The sequence below is a fragment of the Platichthys flesus genome, chromosome 24 (assembly GCF_949316205.1).
Source record: "Platichthys flesus chromosome 24, fPlaFle2.1, whole genome shotgun sequence".
Taxonomy (NCBI): Eukaryota; Metazoa; Chordata; class Actinopteri; order Pleuronectiformes; family Pleuronectidae; genus Platichthys; species Platichthys flesus.
Genome location: NC_084968.1, coordinates 13,590,785 through 13,611,962, shown reverse-complemented (window position 1 = coordinate 13,611,962; position 21,178 = coordinate 13,590,785). Strand labels below are relative to the sequence as shown.

Genomic DNA, 21,178 nt, shown 5'->3' with positions numbered 1-21,178 from the left:
TTTATCTCCCAAATCGATTCAGTTCGGGGTATTTTAGTCTACAACGCCAAATTTGCTTGAATATAAAATAGATTTTCAGAGAACTGAAGCTGTAAACTGCAAGGAAACCTCTTACTTGATGCATTATTAAAGATAAAAAGATGAATAAGATGTGTGTGTGTGTGTGTGTGAATAAAACAAACCAAACACAATCAAAACATTACCTCTGTTAACAAAAATAGCTGGATGAACAAGATGCTTATGGCTTGATGAGGTTAGTATTCCAGCGTTTCCTACTGTGTGTGTGTGTGTGTGTTTTATGTTGTGACTCTAGAATTTCCCTTTGTAAAGATCAAAGCACACAACCTCCAAAAAGGGAAAGCTGCGTCCCCAGCTGCGTGTATGAGAAATTGTCTGAACTCAACTTGTCCGATCTAAGACAAGATAAATTAGTAGCATCTTTTTAATGAGTAAATAAGGAAAACATACGGAACATATTAAAATAGTCATAATATTTACAATGTGAAAAGGATTGCACAAACAAAGGGATGGACGTTGCACAGACTAAAGTAATCAAAACTGCACAGAAAGATCTGCACAGTTTATATGAGATTACAGCTCTGGAGGTGAGACCGGGGTTAACTGTGATCAGATCATATCACAGTGAAGAATCATTTCCTCATATTGGGATCGTCTGTGTGTGGAGCCATAGCCAGGCATTGTGCAACTTCAGATCATGAGCACTCACTGCGTACTTAGTCCAACAATACCAGTCTCATGAAGAACTTATGGCAAAAATACTGTGTCTCCCTCATCAGAGACAGTAGAAGAGGCTCATTCTTGTCTGTGGGGGGGGGGGGGGGATTTGCTTCTATGTAAATCTCTGTAAAGTTTCCGGGTGTTGTTAGTGTGTAGTACGCTCTGATCAGTCTGCTTATTTGCCAGTAAGATTGAACATGTCATTGAGGAGGAAGTGTCACGTGGGCTTGAACAAGTGAAACCTGTTTTCCAACATCTCACTTTTATTCTTCTTGCTTGAAAACATCATTGACATGTCGGCTTCTGTCATGGACGCTCGTCTTGTGCTGCTCGCTGCTCTGCTGTCCACTCATTCAGGTGTGTGTGATGCTTTAATCTGAAGGCTCCACTGGACTTCTGTCTTTTTTACAATTACCCCAGAACATCGTGGTAGTTCTTTGCAAATGCAACTGAGATAAGAGGAAGCTGCTATTGTTCGGACATTGTTTAGTCACAGCAGCAAAGCAGTTTACGTTAAAGTAAACTACGTGGCAGTAGTTTTCAGATTACAATAGAGCTCTATGGTACAGAGCAACATCATGCATCAGGTTTACACAAATGATTTGTGTTGATAGGATTCATTTAAACAGTTTTAGTTTCTTTTCATGGGACTTAACAATAATGAAAAGTAAAAAAAAAATATGAGTGCACCATGTTTTATGTCTTTCTAGACTCAAGGGAAACCTCTGATGACAGGGTGCCGAAGATTTACGCCTCTGCTGGCGCGCCGGTTGTTCTGCCGTGTGAAATCAATGGCACCGTCAGAGACAACCCAACGGTGGAGTGGTCCAAGGACGGTCTGGGACAAAAAAACATCACCTTTCTGTACCGGGATGGCCGGGAGGACTTTGTGGAGAAGAATGAGGACTTCCAGAACAGGACCAGTGTCTTCATGAACAAAACGCAAAACAGAAGCGTCTCTTTGAGGATTTCAAACGTGCGGCCCTCGGATGCAGGGAAGCACGAATGCAGTATTATCCGTGACAAGAAACGGGAAGTCATCAAAACACTGAAGCTCATTGTGTGTACGTCCAGTTGAATTTATGTGCCATAAAATCTTTTATATGCCTTTGTGAAATACTGGAGATCTCTATTTATGATCAATATAAAAGAAAAGTTTCTTATTGTACGTTTACAGGTGCTGCCCCCGAGCCAAAGCTCTCAGTTGTAGATGTAGGGACTCTGCAGTGTGAGGTGAACAGCAGGCATTCACATCTTAACATGACGTTTCTTGACCATCAAGGAAAGGAAATTTATGCTGAAGAGCAAGATCCAGATTCCAGCGGATGTTTCCCCTTCAGAGTGAGAGTGAAAGTGCCGACTGCGACCGACAGGTTCATTTTAAATTTCATTCTCAAACCTTCTTACAGGAGATGTTTATCTGACTCCACTGGGAAGCAGTCACAGCTTCTTCTTATCTCCGCTATGGAGGTTTTATTTCAGGTGTTACAAGAGTTTCCATGATTTAAATGTTATGAAACAACATCAGTGCAGATCTACAGTCATCTCTTCAAGGAGAAAACTCTACATCTGTGAGCTGCAGCCACGCAAACTCACTTCTTATATCTTCTGTGTTATTCAGGATCACCTGCAGAGTTCACCAGCCTCAGACAAACCAGTTCAGAGATGCACAGATTTACTTCACAGGTACAGTGGGACTCAACTGGAGTCACTGGAAGCTGAACTCACGTTCATGCTTTAATGGAGACTTTAGTTAGAGCTTTAATACTTCAGCTTGATTAGTTTTAGTTTGTGTTATAACTTGAAAAGGTTTTCATGCTCTAACTTTCAGAAATAACGTCACTGTCCTCAGACTGTTCATTGCTGCAGCTCCTCTTTTCAGCCTCTGTCTCAAACACTTGGTTTAGCTCCTGTCTCTCTCCCGATAAAACCTAGTTTTCTCTGATTGGCCAGCTGGCCCTCTCTCTGGTAATATGTCAAACGCTTCCAGCACATGAAGGAAATGTCGGCCTCCGCTCTCACTCTACTTGTTCAGAGGTGTGCCAACTAGGCGTGTATTCCAAAAATCAGGTTTGACATGTCGCGCATTACATATGAGAGGGCAGGCACGAGATCAAGCTGATAGTGAGCGCCCTCTGCTGGTTAACAAACTACCTCAAAGTCATTAATAAATTATTATTAAGTCTATAACGTTTCTGAAATAACTTGCAGGTAAAAACTCTCATTTCAGCTAAAGACAAGAAGTCCTGCCCAGTTTGGCCCTACTTTGCTGGTGCGGTTGCTGGTGCTGTTTGTACTGTGGGGATTGGATTTGTCCTCCTCAGCGGTTTTAGGAATAAAATTCGTTCCTACTTTGGTAAGTCAGAAACTTTTTCATTTTACCTGCAGATACAAAATCGCCGCCAGCATCTTAAGCCAAATCATTAAAAAGACACAAATGTATTGAATTATATATATCATTGTATATCATGTTATGTATATATCGTCTTTCAGGAAATTCTGTGTTTTGTTGATAAAAAAAGTGTCTTTGTCAAAACTTTGATTCACCGTCGCTTTTTTATTTGATTTAATAAAAGAACAGTAGTTGTGGCATGGGCAGAGATTTAATCATCCACTTGTCATTATGAATGATGTAGTGAGCTTATAATGACTTTTTTTATTATATTAGTTGAACGATTATTTATTTGATCCAGCAATTAATCGTTGCTCTTGAAGAATGATCTGTCTTTTTTTCTAACGAGCAGTTGCAAAAAACAAGACCAAAAAAAGGACCAGTTGAAAAGTTGTAACTAGAGAATGTTTGTAACGATTTATTGCGAGTCAGCATCCAAAATAATTCAGAAGCTGTTATTTTAAGGTCAAGAAGTTTTATAGAATTGCTTTGATATATTTGTTGTCTTTTAATGTTAATTGTACCAAAAGCAATTTTTTTTGTGTGTTCATACAGCGAGAAGAAAAACACCTCCAGAGAGCAATCAGCCACCAGTACAAAGCACAGATAACCAAGATGAATATTCTTCCCTGCTGTTAAACCAGACTGACAGTGAGTTATCACGTAAATTTGAGGAACTGGAGCTGCAGTCTCAAGAGAAAGACAGGATCATTAGTAAACAACGTGAAGAACTGAAACACATTCGATCGACGCAGAGCCCTGTCGCACACCAGCCCGACCAGCCTGCGTTTGACGTCCCAACAGTTTTGGATTGTCCCAACAGCAACAATCCAAAACCAGGGGCCTCTTCCAATAACAACTATTCAAACTCCGACAGCTTATCCCAGGAGAAGGATATAGAACCTGGCGTCCGGAAGCAAACTGCTTCCCCGGACCGCCCAAGAGAAAGACGCCGCTGTATTTCTCTTACACACTATCATGGCCCTGTGTCGTCCGATCCTTCTCAAGACTCCTTTTCAGAGAATGAGCCTTTAAGGCGTTCCAAGAGTTTGTCTGAGCGCCTTAATGTAAATGGTGCAAAGTTCCAAAGCTCAGCTGGGACTCAAAACCGTTACAGTGTCCTGGCAGATTTACCTGAAGACGCCACCTGAAAGGGTTTGAGACTCTGGGATGGGAGTTTGGAGGGTTTAAAAAAAAAATCTAAGGTTTGCATTACTGGTCCTTAAGAAAACTCTATCATTTTATATGGCTTATCACTTCTATGCTGGTGACACTCAAATTTTTTTTGGTGCAAATTTGGGAGTCAGGGTTCAGGACTCCAGGTGTGGAACTGGTCTTTTCCCTGGTTCCTCATTAAGACATGTGAACTCTGGACGTTCTCCTGACGTTTGAAGGAGGTCGGAGGTGACTTAAATGATTCATGTGAGCACTTTCTGTTCTTTGAGTAACTCATACCGAGTTGCAGGACACGTCGGGGGATGCCTGTTTAATTCTTTCTTAAACTTTGTGAGATGGAAAGGTTTTTTTAATGGGGGCCTTGTTGTGGATATGCGTTGACATGTACTAGTTTTATTTCACTTTCGCTTCTCAGGCTGCATCATTTCCTGTTGTGGTTTCAGCCTGAGGTCGATGGCTGGTGTGAATGTTTGTGGTTGTGTAGCGATTGAGCCTCAGACATTAAGATAGTATCGCACCATGGGGAACTTCACTGGGTTACTTCAGCAAAAAGGAAATGGGAAGTATACTGTTAGAAAATGTAATAGATAAGTAAAAAAAAAAATACGTACAATGCCATAAAATACTGTATACTTGTAATGTACTTATATTGTATGATAATAATATACAGCGTTTTAAGTATTGCTCTTGTCTGAAATTGAAATTGTGAGGGTAGAAAACAATGATTGCAGACTTATGCAAAACAATAAATTGCTGTAAAAATAAATATTGGTTCACAGTCTGTGTGATTTATTTATCTGTATTCATCTAATGTGGGTGTAGAGATGGTTTCCTGTTGTTTTGAGGATGTGGGCTCACAAGCTGTCAGATTACCTGAGAGGAAGAAGACGAACGCTGTGGGGACAGAATGGACGTCGCATCAATCTGCCTCGTGCTTTGTGAGCTATATTATTTTTGTTATTATTATTTTTCATATGAATTTAGGTCAAATGTCTTCCTCTAACTTCTCAGTGAAAGTAAAGTTACCCGTGAAACCTTTGCTGCCTTGAAGTGACAGTTTGCTGCGCTGGTCCGACTCCTCTCTGTGACAGTTTGTTGACAATCCTGTTGTTTTTCGTGTGGTTCAGGTCGTTAATGTGGAAATGATGTGATCTGCAGCACTGCTTGAAGTTAGTGACTCATCCCTCTGAGAGATATGAAGCTTCGACAGCTTATAGTTCTATAACATTTGATCTAACGCTTCCTGTTTTCGTATAAATGGTGGAAGGTTTTGATGAGGAAACGTCTCTGCAGCTTTTTGGGCTGTCAGATTCTCATTATAACATATCACAGCCCACTCAAGCGTACATTGAGAAAATAGGATTTAAAGCAGGATACAAAATTAGAGCTGGTATATCGGATTAAAAATGAGAACGTCCCTCAGTAGATCCGTAGAATCAACATTTATATTCACAAAATCTGTAATTTTTATTTGGATCTGCAACAAACTGCACACACACTGTAAATAAATAAAAACCTATCACAAAATTAAAGATGAGGGAAAAAACATTCCTTGACCTCACTGTGATCTGGATTCCTTTCATAGAATCATTGATTATTTTTCCATCTATATTAGCTTCAGGTCATGTCTATAGTCTGATAGGCTGCAGAGATTTATTATATCTATCTAGCTTAAGCTCATGTCTATTATACATTTCCAAAATCAAATCCCCTTCATATAAACTCCCAAGTAACATTCACACCAGGATTGGCGAAAATCCGTCCTTGCGTTGTGGAGTTATATGGTACAAACACACACATGTGTGAAAACAATAACCCTGTGTGAATAGCTTCTTTACAGGTCCTGGCTTCAGTGGGATGGTTTTAAATCTTGTTTTCTATCTGTGTGAATCGGCAGCAGCGACACTGACCATCCAGCTGGACAGATCCCAGTTCCATCGCTATGACTCCATCAAGCTGAGCTGTGCAGTGCCGTCGAACTCTGGTGTCTGGAAACTGAGGAGAAACACCTCCAAGCTGATTTCTGAGCCGTGCACCAGTAGCTGGGCCGAGGTACCTGACCCCTCCTCCTGCACCATTCAGGACGCCTATCCATTTGACAGTGGCGTGTACTGGTGTGAGTCGGACCGGGGGGAGTGCAGTAACGCCATCAACCTCACCGTTACCGGTAACACCACACATGCTAGTAGCTTTTGTGTTTGAAGCCGACTTTTTACCCCACAACAGGTCTCATATATACGCTTGTGTTCCAGACGGCAAAGTGATCCTGAAGAGTTCCGCTCTTCCTGTGATGGAGGCGGAGGAGGTGGTGCTTCTCTGTCTCTACAAGGAGGACGAGGAGGGCACGACCACTTCTAACTTCTCTGCCAACTTCTACAAGGATGGTGTCGTCATTGGGACTCGTCCCTCAGGGAAGATGACCTTCCCGTCGGTGTCCAAGTCCGATGAAGGACTCTACATGTGTGAACACCCCACGGAAGGAAGGTCGCCGCAGAGCTGGTTCTCTGTGACCAGCAAAGGTCGGCGCTCAGTTTGTATTCTTAAAAAACGAGTATAGAGGCCAGACCTGGTGGTAGCATCCATCATTCTGACCAATCACGAGCCTCAGCTGTCAGTTATGTTTCAGCCTGATTAAAACTAATTAACTTATTAAAACCAAACTTATCAGAAACAGGAAACACCTTAAACGACGGAAACCAACTTTTAGAAAAATGTGTTTGACGTCCACTAGCATGGAGGCTTAGGACCTATGCTGCAGTCAGCCACCAGGGGTCAATCCAAATGATTTGGCTTCACTTTTTGCTGTCATGGCGTCCATCTTTGTGTTCGGTCTGTGGTTTTAACAAGAGATTTAAAAGCACTTTGCTGATGGTGTGCGATGATTGAATCATTTCTATATCACAACAACTTCACCTGCTGGTTATTTGTTCTTCTCTCATGCAGTCAGAGCTCAGCCCCTTCCTCTTCCTCCTCCTCCTCCTCCTCCTCCTCCTCTCATGTCTACACCCAGGCTGGTGTTTACCATCCTGCTTATCGTCCTTTACACCGTGATGCTCATAGTGGCTGTGAAGGTTTACACAATGTGGGCTAAAGGTAGGAGTCCCTGAAATAAGTTTCGTTTTTTCCCAAAAGTAAAATAAAAATCCCTGATTATTACTTTTCTTCTCCTCCTGCAGCTCGAGCTGAAGCAAAAAGAGCCTCTGAACATCCGTCCTTCAGTTGATCAGACCTGTCTGCTGCTGATGAAGAAGAATACATCATATATAAGGATCACCATTTCTAATAATGCATAAAAAATATATTTTTATTTATATTTTGTGTAAACTCTGTTGTTGAAAAACAGGAATCAGCAGCTTCCTGTGTTTCTGTCTGTTTTCCACGAGTGGGAATGAAAGAGGAAACATTCTCAATAATCACAGTCACTGAAGCATCAGACTCAATTTACTCAAGTGTCTGTTTTAAGATGAAAAGTTGAATGGTCTTGTGAAGCTTTCAAATCTTGTTTTTCCTGTGATTTGCTGTGACTGGTTGACCTAACACAAAATAAACATTTGACCATTCTGTCTGCCGTGAAATTATGTTTCACAATCACTCATCTGACTTCCAGGCAATCCCTCGGCTGTGTATCATGGATGTTTGCAGACGGTGTTTGAGAACACGCCCACTTTCATACACGGCTGAAATATAAAAATGTGACTTCCTCCTTCAGCTCTGTAGATCTCTGGTCTTGTTTCCACTGCTGTTTGAACAGAAGATCTCTGAATTTCAGGAAATCTGAGCTGTGGTAAGTCTCTGTGGGTTTTCTCTCCTGTTTGTGCATCGTTTATTTGCATTTGTAATTTTAGTGACTGCGTGGAAATAAAATAACAGCACAGCTAAGTGTATTATGTACTTCACAAGTTGACATATGATATGATGATTTAAATGTATTTATACACGAATACACGCATACATCTCTGAACTCTGTATTCATTTATTTTGATATTTACACATACATTTTGAATAACATCTCATTTCAGATGTGTATGTTCAAGTTCTTAGAAGCCGTTCTGGCTCAGTTTAAGCTCATTGTTATAATCATACATCGTGTAGGACATCCTACTACTATTTTCTACCTCTAAGAATGTTTTTATACACTGTATGTGTGAACTATTGCTGTATGTGATCGAAAAAACTAATAAAAAGATGTGCAAATAAAAAATAATGTGTATGTTCATGTCCTACATTATACATTATAAACGTGACAGTCTCCTTTTTAAACCCCTTTTAAATTTGTTTGATCTACAGTTTTATTTGTATTGGGGCAAAATTCACACACTCATAATTGTTAGTCCACTACATGTGCCAGTTCTCTTTCACCATGATCGACTATTATATAATATAATTCTTGTTATTTTGATTTGACATCACATGATCATATCATTTGTTTATTATAGGTTTAATATATATTATTATATGTTTATATATATTATTATTATATAATTGAACTGTAACTGCAGCATGAACGACCTGTAATGACCTGATGATTGTTTTTCTGCTCTGATGACGCAGCGTTCAGTGGTGGTGTTGAAGATGCCGTTCCTCCTGCCGCTCCTTGCCCTCCTCCTCCTGTCCGCCGCTCCCACAGTAACTGAAGTTGTGACAGCGATGACGGCCTGTGACCAATACTTTCTTAACCAGGCTCCACCACAGATCGGGGGAATCTTGGTGGGAGGGAACATCCTGGACCAGAACAGATACAAGACCATTTGCCAGACCTTGAAGAACTTGAGAACATTTGTGACACTCTACGACACCACCAACAAGATCCCAGTGTTCTCTGCTTACAGGTACACTGGGACAACAGCAGGGAGACGTACAAAGTGGAAGATAGAGCCACAGGTTTGTTTTTTGACAGAAAAGGAATTCTTATTATCTGTTATATTTTATTTGTGGGTGATTTCTACAAACTCACACAACATCCACATGCCAGCGGTTTCAGAACAAACTCCTTTAAGGACGAATTCATCTGTTTACAGACTTTGGGCTTTTTTTTGAATGTTCACATTGCATGATTATTTTTGAAATGATATATCTTTGTGTTATCAAAAATGAATCTATTGCAATTCTACCCATGTCACTAATATATCTTTTTATTTATTACAGCTTGAGCAAATAAATGCGCAGAACCAAAACATGAAGTCGGAACAGAGAGGGAAGAGCTACATTCATCAGGCCGTTAATACTGATTACGTTAACACCCTAGGATTCAACAGAGGGCATTTATTACCATGCTCCTATGGTTTTAACCAAAATGACAAATTTTCGACCTTTACCCTGACCAACATTGTTCCTCAAGTAATATCATTTAATTCGGGTAGCTGGAGTAGTATGGAGACCTGTGTTCAATGTGTCCTTGATACATACTGCAAGGACGCAAATGGCAGAACTGAAGGCTTTGTGGTGATCGGAGCACGGCCTGGCAACAACCTCCTCAACAGCAAGGTTAATATTCCCTCCATGCTCTGGTCAGCTTTCTGCTGCTACAGCAGCAGTCAGGGGGCGTGGTTAGCAAGTGCACACTGGGGTGACAACATTCCTAATGGAGGTCCAAAGCTTCAGACCAAGACCTTGGACCAGCTCCATCAAGAACTGGGAGCACCTTCTGAAGTATTCCCTGGAACACACTGTCCACTCCACACCACTGTCACCAACCTTTACCCTAAACTCAGTAAGGCCTGTAAGTGCTAATGACCCGTTTCAACATCTGTATCTCCATAACCTGGTCCTCTTACTACCACATCTGGCCCTGGCACTACCACATACCTGAGTAACAACAAGAAGGGGTTTTGGGCCCATAAAAATAAAAGATCATTAACCTAATCAAGCAGTGAAGAAACAACGACCACTAACTTTTCTGTGTTACTAACATATAAGAGAAACTTACCTTTTTCTCTTGTTCCATTTGATTACTCGAGTTTTAACATTGTTGTGATGTGATCTTAAGAATAGTATGAGAGTGTCCGACTATACCTTGAAGAACATTTTGAAACTAACAATTTAGCAGCAATTAAATCTCACTTACTTATAGCACATTGTAGTTTAGCTTTTTTTGAAGAAATTGTACTTTCTTGATTCTTGTTGTTGTGGGTTTGTACCCTCATGGTTGATGCACTTATTGTGAGTCGCTTTGGATAAAAGCTTCAGCTAAATGAAATGTAAAGTAAAGAATGAATTCTTTGCAGCATCCTGTGTTTTTTCCATGCAGCTCATATTACTCTAAACCAATCTTTAAATGCGATATCATTCTGCTCTCTGATATTTTTGAAGTTTGTTGTTTAAAAGTGTACGGCTTCTTAATGTAACTTTGATTTCCATTAAAGACTGTGACTAGATTCAATCTAAGGCTCCAACCAGCACCTTTCTTCTGTGGAAGTCTCACTCTTTGCTCAGGAAGGTATTTCGTGGCCTCTATAGTCTCTTAAATGTCTGTTTTATTTTACAGTCAAATACTAATTGAATACATAGGTTATTGAAAAAGTGATTGAAATAGAGTCTAATTTACCTCAAAGTCACCTGGTTTAGAGGATAGATGAAATGTATAATATTGTATGATACCATACAATATTTTGTTGGTAGTTTTCCATCGCCCCGGTTTAAAGTGTGATACAATTCAACCAAAACAACAAAATAAAAAAAATTATTCAACATCAACGTTTTAAAGGAAAATTATAGTTTATTTATTTATTTAAAATAAGAAAAATAAGAGCAACAACTATTCTTCACACAACCTCTCTCCCTCTGACCACAACTTCTTTTTCTAAAACTACGAAACCCCAAATTACCACCAGTCATCCAACCACCAGAGCCTCTACAACAAACACCAAAACTACTGCTGCCACGACCTCTACCACAAAAGTCACCACTACAACCACAACCACCACCACAACAAAGAAAGATGAAAACGACAAAGATAGGGAGAAGGGGAGAAATGACGGATCCTCAGGAGGAGATATGGTACCAGCTAAACCTATTCCAGGTGGTGGTTTGGTAAGTGGTTGGTTTATTAAAATCAATAGGAGGTGCTCTTTCAGGAATGGCAGGGACATTTTTGACATTATTGGGATTAGGAAACGTAGTTAGGGTTATCTCTCCAATCACACCACCTCGCGTTGTTCAAGAACTGCGACTACTCCTCCTCCAAACAATGAACGTCCTGATGCGCCAACTTTTCCCAAACTTCCTACTGCCACTTTAAACCCTGTCATTACTTCTGCAATTCCACCCAAGGTTGTTTCTACAGTTCCTGTTGCTGCTGTCTCCTCCTCTGCTCTTCTTGGCAGTAGCCCCACTCCCACAACACGTCCCCGCAAAACCACCACCATCCCAGCGAAAGCCATCACTCTTCGTCCATCACCTTAAACAGAACAATCCCAATCCACATCAGGCTATGGCAACTTTGCTGTGGCAACTCAGACCGTTGCCATTTCTGTGGAAAGCACGTCTAACCTTCTTCGGCTACAGATATTCAAGCGGCATGGTACCGTGAAGCTTTCAAATCTTCTTTTTCCTGGGATTTTGCTGTGACTGGTTGACCAGAAACAAAATAAACATTCAACTATTCCATCTGCATGGATTGTTTCACATTCACTCATCTGACTTCCAGACAGATACCTTTACTTATCTTAGATTAGATTAGATTCCCAAGAATCCCTCGGCTCTGGTCACATTGCAGCCGAGTTGATCAGTGATATTTGCAGACAACGTTTGGGAACACGCCCACTTTCATACACGGCTGAAATATATAAATGTGACTTCCTCCTTGTTGTGATTATATCAAATGTAATTTGTTTGCGCGCTCATATCCACTACATTAACACATACAGGGTGTGGAATGAACTTACAAAAGTCAAACTGCTATCATTGCATAAAAGTGTGGTGTCAGTTAGAAGGTGCCCCTGCTATCACACCTTTGTGGTTTTGACTCTACAGGCAAGTGTTCAAACGTTTCTTTTGAATAAAGAAAACCAGCCGTTGAACGTCCATTCCAGGATTTGCATGAATGTAGTATCTCCACAACTCTAATCTGTCCCACGACGTGCACTTCTCCCATTTGAGGCACGTGTATTTCTCCCCTTGGAGGATTCAAATCTTCCCTCCTGTCCCACCAAGTGCACTTCTTCTATTGGACTCAAACCTTGCCATCTCTGAGGTGCACCTCTCCTATTGGACTCAAACCTTCCCTTGTCTAAGGCCATACCCAGTTCCCTCTATATAATGTGTTGAAATTTGTCACTCTGGGCTTCTCCTGAGACTTGATCCAAGAAGATTGTTGAAGTGTCCAGCAGAAAGCCAGAGAGTCTGTAAGTATATTTATTGCTCTACAATAAATATTCAATTTCCAGAATTTCATGTATTAAGAGTCTAATTATTCCTTCTCAAATCCCGGATCAACAAACACGTAGGTCCAATCGCCGGCGAGTGCCCGGCGACGACATCCTTCATCTCTGTAGATCTCTGGTTTTGTTTCAACTGCTGTTTGAACAGAAGATCACTGAATTCAGGAAATCTGAGCCTTGGTAAGTCTCTGTGAGTTTTCTCTCCTCCTGTTTGTGCATCTTTTATTTGCATTTGTAATTTTAGTGAACACAACTGTATGGAAATTATATAACAACACAGCTCATTTTATTATGCACTTAACAAGTTGACATATGATATGATGATTTAAATGTATTTATACACAAACACATACACAAACATCTCTGAACTCTCTGTTCATTTATTTTGATATTTCCACATACATTTTGAATAACATCTCATTTCAAATGTATATGTTCATGTCGTACATTATACATTATATACGTTGGATGTATTTAACACTAGAACATGACAATCTCCTTATTAAACCACTTTTAAATTTGTTTGATCTACAGTTTTATTTGTATTCGCGCAAAATTCACACACTCATAATTGTTAGTCCACTAAATGTGCCAGTTCTCTTTCACAATGATCGATTTTTATATAATATAAATCTTGTTATTTTGATCACATGATCATATAATTTGTTTATTATAGGTTTAATATATCTTATTATATGTTTATATATATTATTATATGTTTATATATATTATTATATTATAATTGAACTGTAACTGCAGCATGAACGACCTGTAATGACCTGATGATTGTTTTTCTGCTCTGATGACGCAGAGTTCAGTGGTGGTGTTGAAGATGCCGTTCCTCCTGCCGCTCCTTGCCCTCCTCCTCCTGTCCGCCGCTCCCACAGTAACTGAAGTTGTGACAGCGATGACGGCCTGTGACCAAAACTTTCTTAACCAAACCTCACCACAGATAGGGGGAATCTTGGAGGGAGGGAACATCCTGGACCAGAACAGATACAAGACCATTTGCCAGACCTTGAGGGACGAGAAAATATTTGTGACACTCTACGACACCACCAACAAGATCCCAGTGTTCTCTGCTTACAAGTACACTGGGATAAACGAGTCAGCGAGACAAAATCAGTGGAAGATAGAACCACAGGTTTGTTTTTGACATAATATGTATTTTACGGTGATTTCTACAAACTCACACAACATCCACATGCCAGCGGTTTCAGAACTAACTCCTTTAAGGATGAATTCATCTTTTTACTTTGGGCTTTTTTTACTTTGCAGAACAAAAAAAGAATTACGCTCGGCTTTAAATTGTATAATATTGACAGGATGTTCACATCGCATGATTCTTTTTAAAATGATATATCTTTGTGTTATCAAAAATGAATCTACTGCAATTCTACCCATGTCAGTAATATATATTTTCATTTTTTACAGCTTGAGGAAATAAAGTTGAATGCAAACATGGAGATTGAAGAGGAAGGGAAGAGCTACACTCACCAGGCCGATAATAAAAATTACATTAACGACCGAGGATTCCAAAAAGGACATTTGTTACCACAATCCTACGGTTGGGACATAATTGCAAAAAGAGCTACCTTTACGCTGACCAACAGTGTTCCTCAAGTAGATTCATTTAATTCGAAAAGCTGGAGTTACATGGAGTCCTGCGTTAAATGTGTCCTTGATAAATACTGCATCGATGCAAATGGTAAAACAGAAGGCTTTGTGGTGACCGGAGCACGGCCCAGCAACAACAACCTCCTCAACAGCAAGGTTAATATTCCCTCCATGCTCTGGTCAGCTTTCTGCTGCTACAGCAGTAGTCAGGGGGCGTGGTTAGCAAGTGCACACTGGGGTGACAACATTCCAGATGGAGGTCGAGTGCTTCAGACCAAGACCTTGGACGAGCTACGTCTAGAGCTGGGAGCACCATCTGAAGCATTCCCAGGAACAAACTGTCCGATCCACACCACTGTCACCCACCTTTACCCTCAACTCGATAAGTTCTGTAAGTGCCCTAAACCTGTTTCAACATCTGTATCTCCATAACCTGGCCCTGTCACTACGACATACTAGAGTAACAACTAGCAAGAGTTTTGGGCTCAAATATAAAAATAAAAGATCATTAACCCAATCAAGCAGTGATGGCACAACGACCACTAACATTTCTGTGCTACTAACATATAAGAGAAATTTACCTTTTTCTCCTGTTCCAATTGATTACTCGAGTTTTAACATGGTTGTGATGTGATCTTAAGAATAGTATGAGAATGTCCGACTATTCCTTGAATAACATTTTGAAACTAACAATTTAGCAGCAATTAAATATCACTTACTTATAGCACATTGTAGTTTTGCTTTTTTTGAAGAAATTGTACTTTCTTGATTCTTGTTGTTGTGGGTTTGTACCCTCATGGTTGATGCACTTATTGTGAGTCGCTTTGGATAAAAGCTTCAGCTAAATGAAATGTAAAGTAAAAAATGAATTCTTTGCAGAATTCTTTTTTTTCCATGCAGCTCATATTAAACCAATCTTTAAATGCAATATCATTCTGCTCTCTGATATTTTTGAAGTTTGTTGTTTAAAAGTGTACGGCTTCTTAATGTAACTTTGATTTCCATTAAAGACTGTGACTAGATTAAATCTAAGGCTCCAACCAGCACCTTTCTTCTGTGGAAGTCTCACTCTTTGCTCAGGAAGGTATTTTGCGGCCTCTATAGTCTCTTATATGTCTTTTTCATTTTACAGTCAAATACTAATTGAATACATAGGCTTTTGAAAAAAGTGAATGACATATAGTCAAATTTTCTTCAAATCCAACCCAGTTTAGAGGATAGATGAAATGTACAATATTGTATGAAACTCATTTGGTTTTGTTTGTACCAGTGTATTTCTAATTAAAACACAAAATGACTTCCACTTCATTACTTTTTTCATCGCCCCGGTCTGGGGTGTGATACAATTCAACCAAAACAACAAAATATTCACCTTTCCTCAGCAACGTTTAAAATTAAAATGATAGTTTCTTTATTTCAAATAACAAATATCAGAATAACAGAGGTTAAAAGTGCAAAACATGTCCAACATTACCTGTGAAATAGTGAATCTATACATTAAACCTAGTGGATCTAGAGAGAAGCTGGTGAACAGGATAAATTAAACCTTTTGAATCATTCAACCATCTCCTTATTTCTTAATAAACTCATAAATTACCTTTTCCCGTCGCTCGGAATCGACGCGGGTTCGGCTGCTTTCGGCGGATCACGTGACTTCCGACTCCTGGAGATGAAACAACACCCCCCTCCTCCCCCGGAAACCCAGGGAGTTAGCCTGCTAGCCAGTTAGCTAGCCCCGAGCCCGTGATGGAAGTGAAGCAGAAGAGGCCGAACCAGTGCCGCCAGTACGATGTGTAGCCTGCTGGTCCGACGGGGAATCAAGTAGCCAGCCGCGGTCCCACCATGAATCTCAGGGGGCTGTTTCAGGACTTCAACCCCAGGTAGCGTTAGCCGCCTGTTAGCTCGCTGGCTAGCTAGCCACCTAGCATCGCGGCGGTGTGTTGTTGTCCCTGTTGTAACGAACAAACACTGCGTTGATAACACACGTGCGTGTTTCATACGCGTGACAGTTCACACACAACTAAGATAACATGTAACAACGGCGAGTTAAAATGACTAGTTTGACCCAACTAGGCTAACAGGCTAACTGGCTAGCTTAAAACCCGTTGCTTGTTTTGCTAGTTCAAACTAGCCTCACGTTAGCTGTCATTACTGATGGACTTCGTTTTATTATCATGTATTGTGTTACTTGTTGTGTTTGTCTTGTGTGTGTTTACTGAATGTTACCGCTGCATTTGTCAGTTGTCATAATTTATAATGAGGTGACATCAGATTTAATTAGGTGGCACAAACTTATTAATATGAATATTGTTTGACATCAGTGAGGGTGAGAATTACAGTGTTATCAGGTTAAATTAATCAAATCATGAATAACACTTTTGCCTTCTTCATTTTTAGTGAATGCAGTATTGTCCTGTCCTAAGTTTGGACACTGTTTACATCAAATTCGTCCATAACTCACTGATTACTTATTTTATGTTTTCTTTGATTATGGAAGAACGTTTTCCGACTAGTTCCGTAACTGTCAAAATTCCCAAAAGTGGGAATTATTTTCCACGTGGATCAATTTGACAATGTCCTTGTCTGTCCCCTGCTGCAGTAAGTTCCTGATCTATTCCTGTCTGCTGCTGTTCTCCGTGTTGCTGTCCCTGCGGCTGGATGGAGTCATCCAGTGGAGCTACTGGGCCGTGTTCACCCCCATATGGCTGTGGAAGCTGCTGGTCATCTTCGGGGCCTCAGTGGGCACAGGCGTCTGGGCCCACAACCCCCAGTACAGGTACACTCCATTGTTGTCTCACATCATATTGACAATACATGCCTCACTAGCATCATTGTGTAATAATGATTTGTGTGTGTGTTCCCTCAGAGCCGAAGGGGAGACGTGTGTGGAGTTTAAGGCCATGCTGATCGCGGTGGGGCTCCACGTCCTGCTGCTCATGTTCGAGGTGTTGGTGTGCGACCGCTTGGCCCGAGGACTTTACTTCTGGCTCATTGTCTTCATGCCGCTCTTCCTCGTGTCGCCCGTGTCTGTAGCAGCCTGCGTCTGGGGCTTCAGACACGACCGCTCCCTCGAGGTAAAGAATCTGATAAACGTGAAGATGCATAGACGGAAACACAACGTGAACCTGCAGCCAAAGCTTTAAGTCAGTTAGTTCATTTTTAACTGTGTTGGGAGAAAGTTCAGATCTGATGGACATCCCAGTCACAGGTTTGTGGTAAAATGTGAGGCAGTTGTGTGAGAATCAACCTCTCCCTCCTTCCTCCTCCTCCTCCTCCTCCTCCTTCTCCTCCTCCTCCTCCTCCTCCTCCTCCTCCTCAGCTGGAGGTGTTGTGTTCAGTGAATATTCTCCAGTTCATCTTCATCGCTCTGAAGCTGGACGACATCATCAAGTGGCCGTGGCTGGTGAGAGACAACGTTTATTTATATTTCTGAATCTAAGGCCTCTGTCGCTTGTAATAATCGACCATCACCGTGTGTGTGTGTGTGTGTTGTGCAGGTGGTGTGCGTCCCGCTGTGGATCCTGATGTCCTTCCTGTGCCTTGTCGTCCTCTACTACATCATCTGGTCGGTCCTCTTCCTCCGCTCCATCGACATCATCGCCGAGCAGCGGCGAACGCACATCACCATGGCCATCAGCTGGATGACCATTGTCGTGCCGCTCCTCACCTTTGAGGCGAGTTTCAAAAACCAATATTATTGTTCTGTGTTCATATTTATCATAAATCATTGTGTTTAATATTGTTTGCTAAAAGTTTTTTTTATTTATTTACACATTTGAAACATGTCGATTGAGTAAAAGTAGCTTCTTTTTCGATTCCCTTCCTAAAAGTGATACCGTCTTCAAAAAATAACTGATTACCATAAAGATTGTAATAGACTGTAAACACAGTATTTCTGTTATGTTATGACGTTTTATTTGTATCATAAAAGGCGTGTTTATCTTACACTTTCATATATCAGTGTCATGTGTCTCTGCAGATCCTCCTGGTGCACAAGCTGGACGACAAGCAAAACAAAATGAGCTTCGTGTGTGTGTTCGTGCCTCTGTGGCTCTCGCTGCTCACGCTCATGGCCACCACCTTCGGCCAGAAGGGAGGGAACCACTGTGAGTATTTAAAGCCAGTAGTGTTCTGTGGGCTGCTGAGTGTGTTGTTCTCGTCTGTTCCACTCTCTGCTGCTCCCGTCCTGCCTGCAGTCGGGATCACAGCTCATTATGTGTCTTAGAATCGTAACATCTAAAGGAGCTCAGCGGTTTATTTGTCCCTTGGTGGTCGTCCGTCTTCTAAAAGTCAACTTTGAATTAATGTGACACAATCATTCTTCTATTATCAGTTTTAACTTCAGATTTAATCATGTTTAGGTCGATATGTTTGTTAATAGACATTTTCAGCTCTGTAACTGTATCGTGCTCTTGTGGTCGGTTGTGGGTCATGATGTTTCTCTTCCGTCCTGATGTCCCTGCAGGGTGGTTTGGCATCCGCAAGGACTTCTGCCACTTCCTGTTGGAGCTCCTCCCCTTCCTGCGGGAGTACGGCAACGTGTCCTTTGACCTCCAGCGCAGTGACGACCCAGAGGCGGCAGAGGACCTGCCTGTCCCCGAGCCGCCTCCCAAGATTGCCCCCATGTTCCACAAGAAGACCGGCGTGGTGATCACGCAGAGCCCCGGGAAATACTTTGTCCCGCCTCCTAAACTCTGCATCGACATGCCCGACTAACCAGCGGCGGCTGGACTCCATGTGTTTAACTCATGAAGCCAGAACAGCCGAGGACAACGCATTTAGTTTTATCCACAGTCCTGAAGTATTCTGTCTCCTCGCTGGAAAGGGTTCTGATTAGTACTGGATCCTGTTCTGTTCTTTTCTTCTTTTTTTAAACAAGACGCCCCCTGTTGAACTCTGTCGAGGACGGAATCACAGAATCAAACTGTTTCTTCTTCCTGTGTTGTGTGGGAACTGACCACGGAAACATCTCACACTCTGAGTGACCGGCGTGAGGAGGAAGTGTATATTTGACTCGAGGTGTCGAGACGCTCGTCCTGCTTTATGATTGGGACCAGTTGAGAGAGAGAAAGTGACTCTGGTTTGGAATTGGGATTTGTTTTACCCCAGTTGCTCCTGTTTTTACTGTAGGAGGAGAAAATGCTCCGATTCTTTTTCATGTCCGTCTTTGTCCTGCACACGTATGTTCCCACGTTCATCAAGAGAGGTGGTGTTCTTCCTTTTTATAGAGAAGGAGGATTGATAATCCTTCCAGTGGAGAAGATGGAGGAGGATTTCTGTTCAGTGTGAAATGCTAATTTGGAAAAAAACAGCGGCTAAAATATCCAGAATAAAATCATGTATACTGAAGCCAGCCACTAGGGGGCAATCAAGAAGATTTTCCTTCACTTAAGTGGAGCCATCATGTCGTCCATCTTTATTTATCTATGTCTTGATCACCTGACGTTTCCACAGAAGGACGTACTGTTGAACGGAGAAGGGACGACATCACGACCGATGACTCCTTAAACATACGCGACATTAACGTGTTGTTTTAAGACGGACCTGAAAAAGTCGGATTCTCTCCTTTAAAAGAGAAACAATGGAAATGGCACTTTGTTAATCTGTTCCGTTTTTGTATTCCTGTTTTTGTTGCGTAGGACAGAGGTTGTCAGGTTAGGGACCAGAGCAGAGGAGGCGTGGCCGAGTGTAAATAAACACACAACCAATATTGTCAAACATCCACTTGCTTCTGATTTCCTTTTCAAATTTACACGAGTCAAATGCACATGAGCTCAAGACAGCGTTGGAGTTTCCCAGGAGGATCCTTGAGTGAATCCTGTCGCTCCCGTAGAGACTCGGCTCCTGGACGTACAAGTTAATTGCAGAAGATTGTGATTGTATTCAGGGCGGGGCTTCGTCAGGTTTGATTTCACACTAGCCCACAAGGAGTCACCAAAGCCTGACATATTTACAACCCATAAATATCAGGAAACCAGGATTTTTACTGATTGTGTAGTTAGTGTAACTCCAGAGTGTGTGTGTGTGTGTGTGTGCACGTTGTCCGATGTCCTCAGGATAAGAAAGCTCAAAACAATCCTCCCGTTAATTTAGTTTGATCACCTGACCTCGTTTGTTCTTTAACTTTTTTTCAAGCACATTGATCTGATTTATTTATCGTGTTGCAAGTAAAACTTATTCAACAGAACAAACCTGGTTTTCTTCACCACACGTCTGCACACATTAATCGGTTGGTTTGGTCCATTCTTAAAGCCACGCTGTAACTTTCACTGGGGGACAGCGCCCTCTGCTGCCACACGTGAGGATTAGTGGGACTGAAAGCGTTCTCCATGTTCTACGTCCCTGAATCCATCAAACTCAATTTTAAAGTTTTTCAGTGCTTCTCCCAGATCAATGCACCGATGAATTCAAACTTTGGAGCAGGTCACGTTTTTGAATTTACTCATAAACATCAAAAAGGTAAATAACAGCAATGTTTTCTCATATTTTCATAAATTACAAATTAATCGCTGACTTTTCTAGTTTCCTTCTCTAATCACTTGTCTGCTTGTTGTCCAGGATGACGGAGATGATGATGGAGCGAGTCACAGAGGAGGCAGAGCGTGGTGGACGACCTCAGGATGCAGGGACACGTCTTCATCTGTGTGACGTCTGAGGTCATCTCATGTCTGGAGCAGAAAACGAGTTTTAAATTTGATGTCCCCTCGCCCCAATTTTACTGTCGCTTCATTGGCTACGATCTCGTTGATGCTGTCCAGCGACTCTGACATTTTAATACTGATTATTTCTGAGTTGAATCAATAGATTTTTTAATTGATGAGAAATAAAACAGAGATGATCCAGAGTATTTGACCTCGAGCTGCTTAATGTTCATTGA

General features: G+C 41.3%; 5 protein-coding genes across 5 annotated transcripts; all 5 read left to right on the top strand.

Moving 5' to 3' along the window:
• Positions 1 to 923: 923 nt before the first annotated feature.
• On the top strand, positions 924 to 4,281 carry LOC133950310 (uncharacterized). Its single transcript, XM_062384560.1, has 6 exons — positions 924 to 1,095; positions 1,449 to 1,802; positions 1,916 to 2,111; positions 2,360 to 2,424; positions 2,969 to 3,094; positions 3,686 to 4,281. The coding sequence occupies exons 1-6, from the start codon at positions 1,032 to 1,034 to the stop codon at positions 4,279 to 4,281; spliced, it is 1,401 nt and encodes a 466-aa protein (XP_062240544.1). The 5' UTR covers positions 924 to 1,031.
• Positions 3,250 to 7,867, top strand: LOC133949803 (uncharacterized). The gene is made up of 5 exons (XM_062383792.1): positions 3,250 to 5,244; positions 6,204 to 6,473; positions 6,559 to 6,825; positions 7,250 to 7,399; positions 7,483 to 7,867. Exons 1-5 carry the CDS (start codon positions 5,214 to 5,216, stop codon positions 7,527 to 7,529), a joined length of 765 nt encoding a protein of 254 aa, XP_062239776.1. The 5' UTR covers positions 3,250 to 5,213; the 3' UTR covers positions 7,530 to 7,867.
• A 77-nt stretch (positions 7,868 to 7,944) lies between these two features.
• On the top strand, positions 7,945 to 10,685 carry LOC133949802 (uncharacterized). The gene is made up of 3 exons (XM_062383791.1): positions 7,945 to 8,090; positions 8,858 to 9,187; positions 9,452 to 10,685. Exons 2-3 carry the CDS (start codon positions 8,879 to 8,881, stop codon positions 10,034 to 10,036), a joined length of 894 nt encoding a protein of 297 aa, XP_062239775.1. The 5' UTR covers positions 7,945 to 8,090; positions 8,858 to 8,878; the 3' UTR covers positions 10,037 to 10,685.
• A 2,161-nt stretch (positions 10,686 to 12,846) lies between these two features.
• LOC133949801 (endonuclease domain-containing 1 protein-like) lies at positions 12,847 to 15,347 on the top strand. The gene is made up of 3 exons (XM_062383790.1): positions 12,847 to 12,864; positions 13,496 to 13,828; positions 14,119 to 15,347. The coding sequence occupies exons 2-3, from the start codon at positions 13,517 to 13,519 to the stop codon at positions 14,731 to 14,733; spliced, it is 927 nt and encodes a 308-aa protein (XP_062239774.1). The 5' UTR covers positions 12,847 to 12,864; positions 13,496 to 13,516; the 3' UTR covers positions 14,734 to 15,347.
• A 628-nt stretch (positions 15,348 to 15,975) lies between these two features.
• Positions 15,976 to 20,021, top strand: tmem185 (transmembrane protein 185). The gene is made up of 7 exons (XM_062384179.1): positions 15,976 to 16,181; positions 16,901 to 17,077; positions 17,168 to 17,375; positions 17,621 to 17,704; positions 17,799 to 17,975; positions 18,281 to 18,407; positions 18,767 to 20,021. Exons 1-7 carry the CDS (start codon positions 16,144 to 16,146, stop codon positions 19,015 to 19,017), a joined length of 1,062 nt encoding a protein of 353 aa, XP_062240163.1. The 5' UTR covers positions 15,976 to 16,143; the 3' UTR covers positions 19,018 to 20,021.
• The last annotated feature ends 1,157 nt before the right edge of the window (positions 20,022 to 21,178 follow it).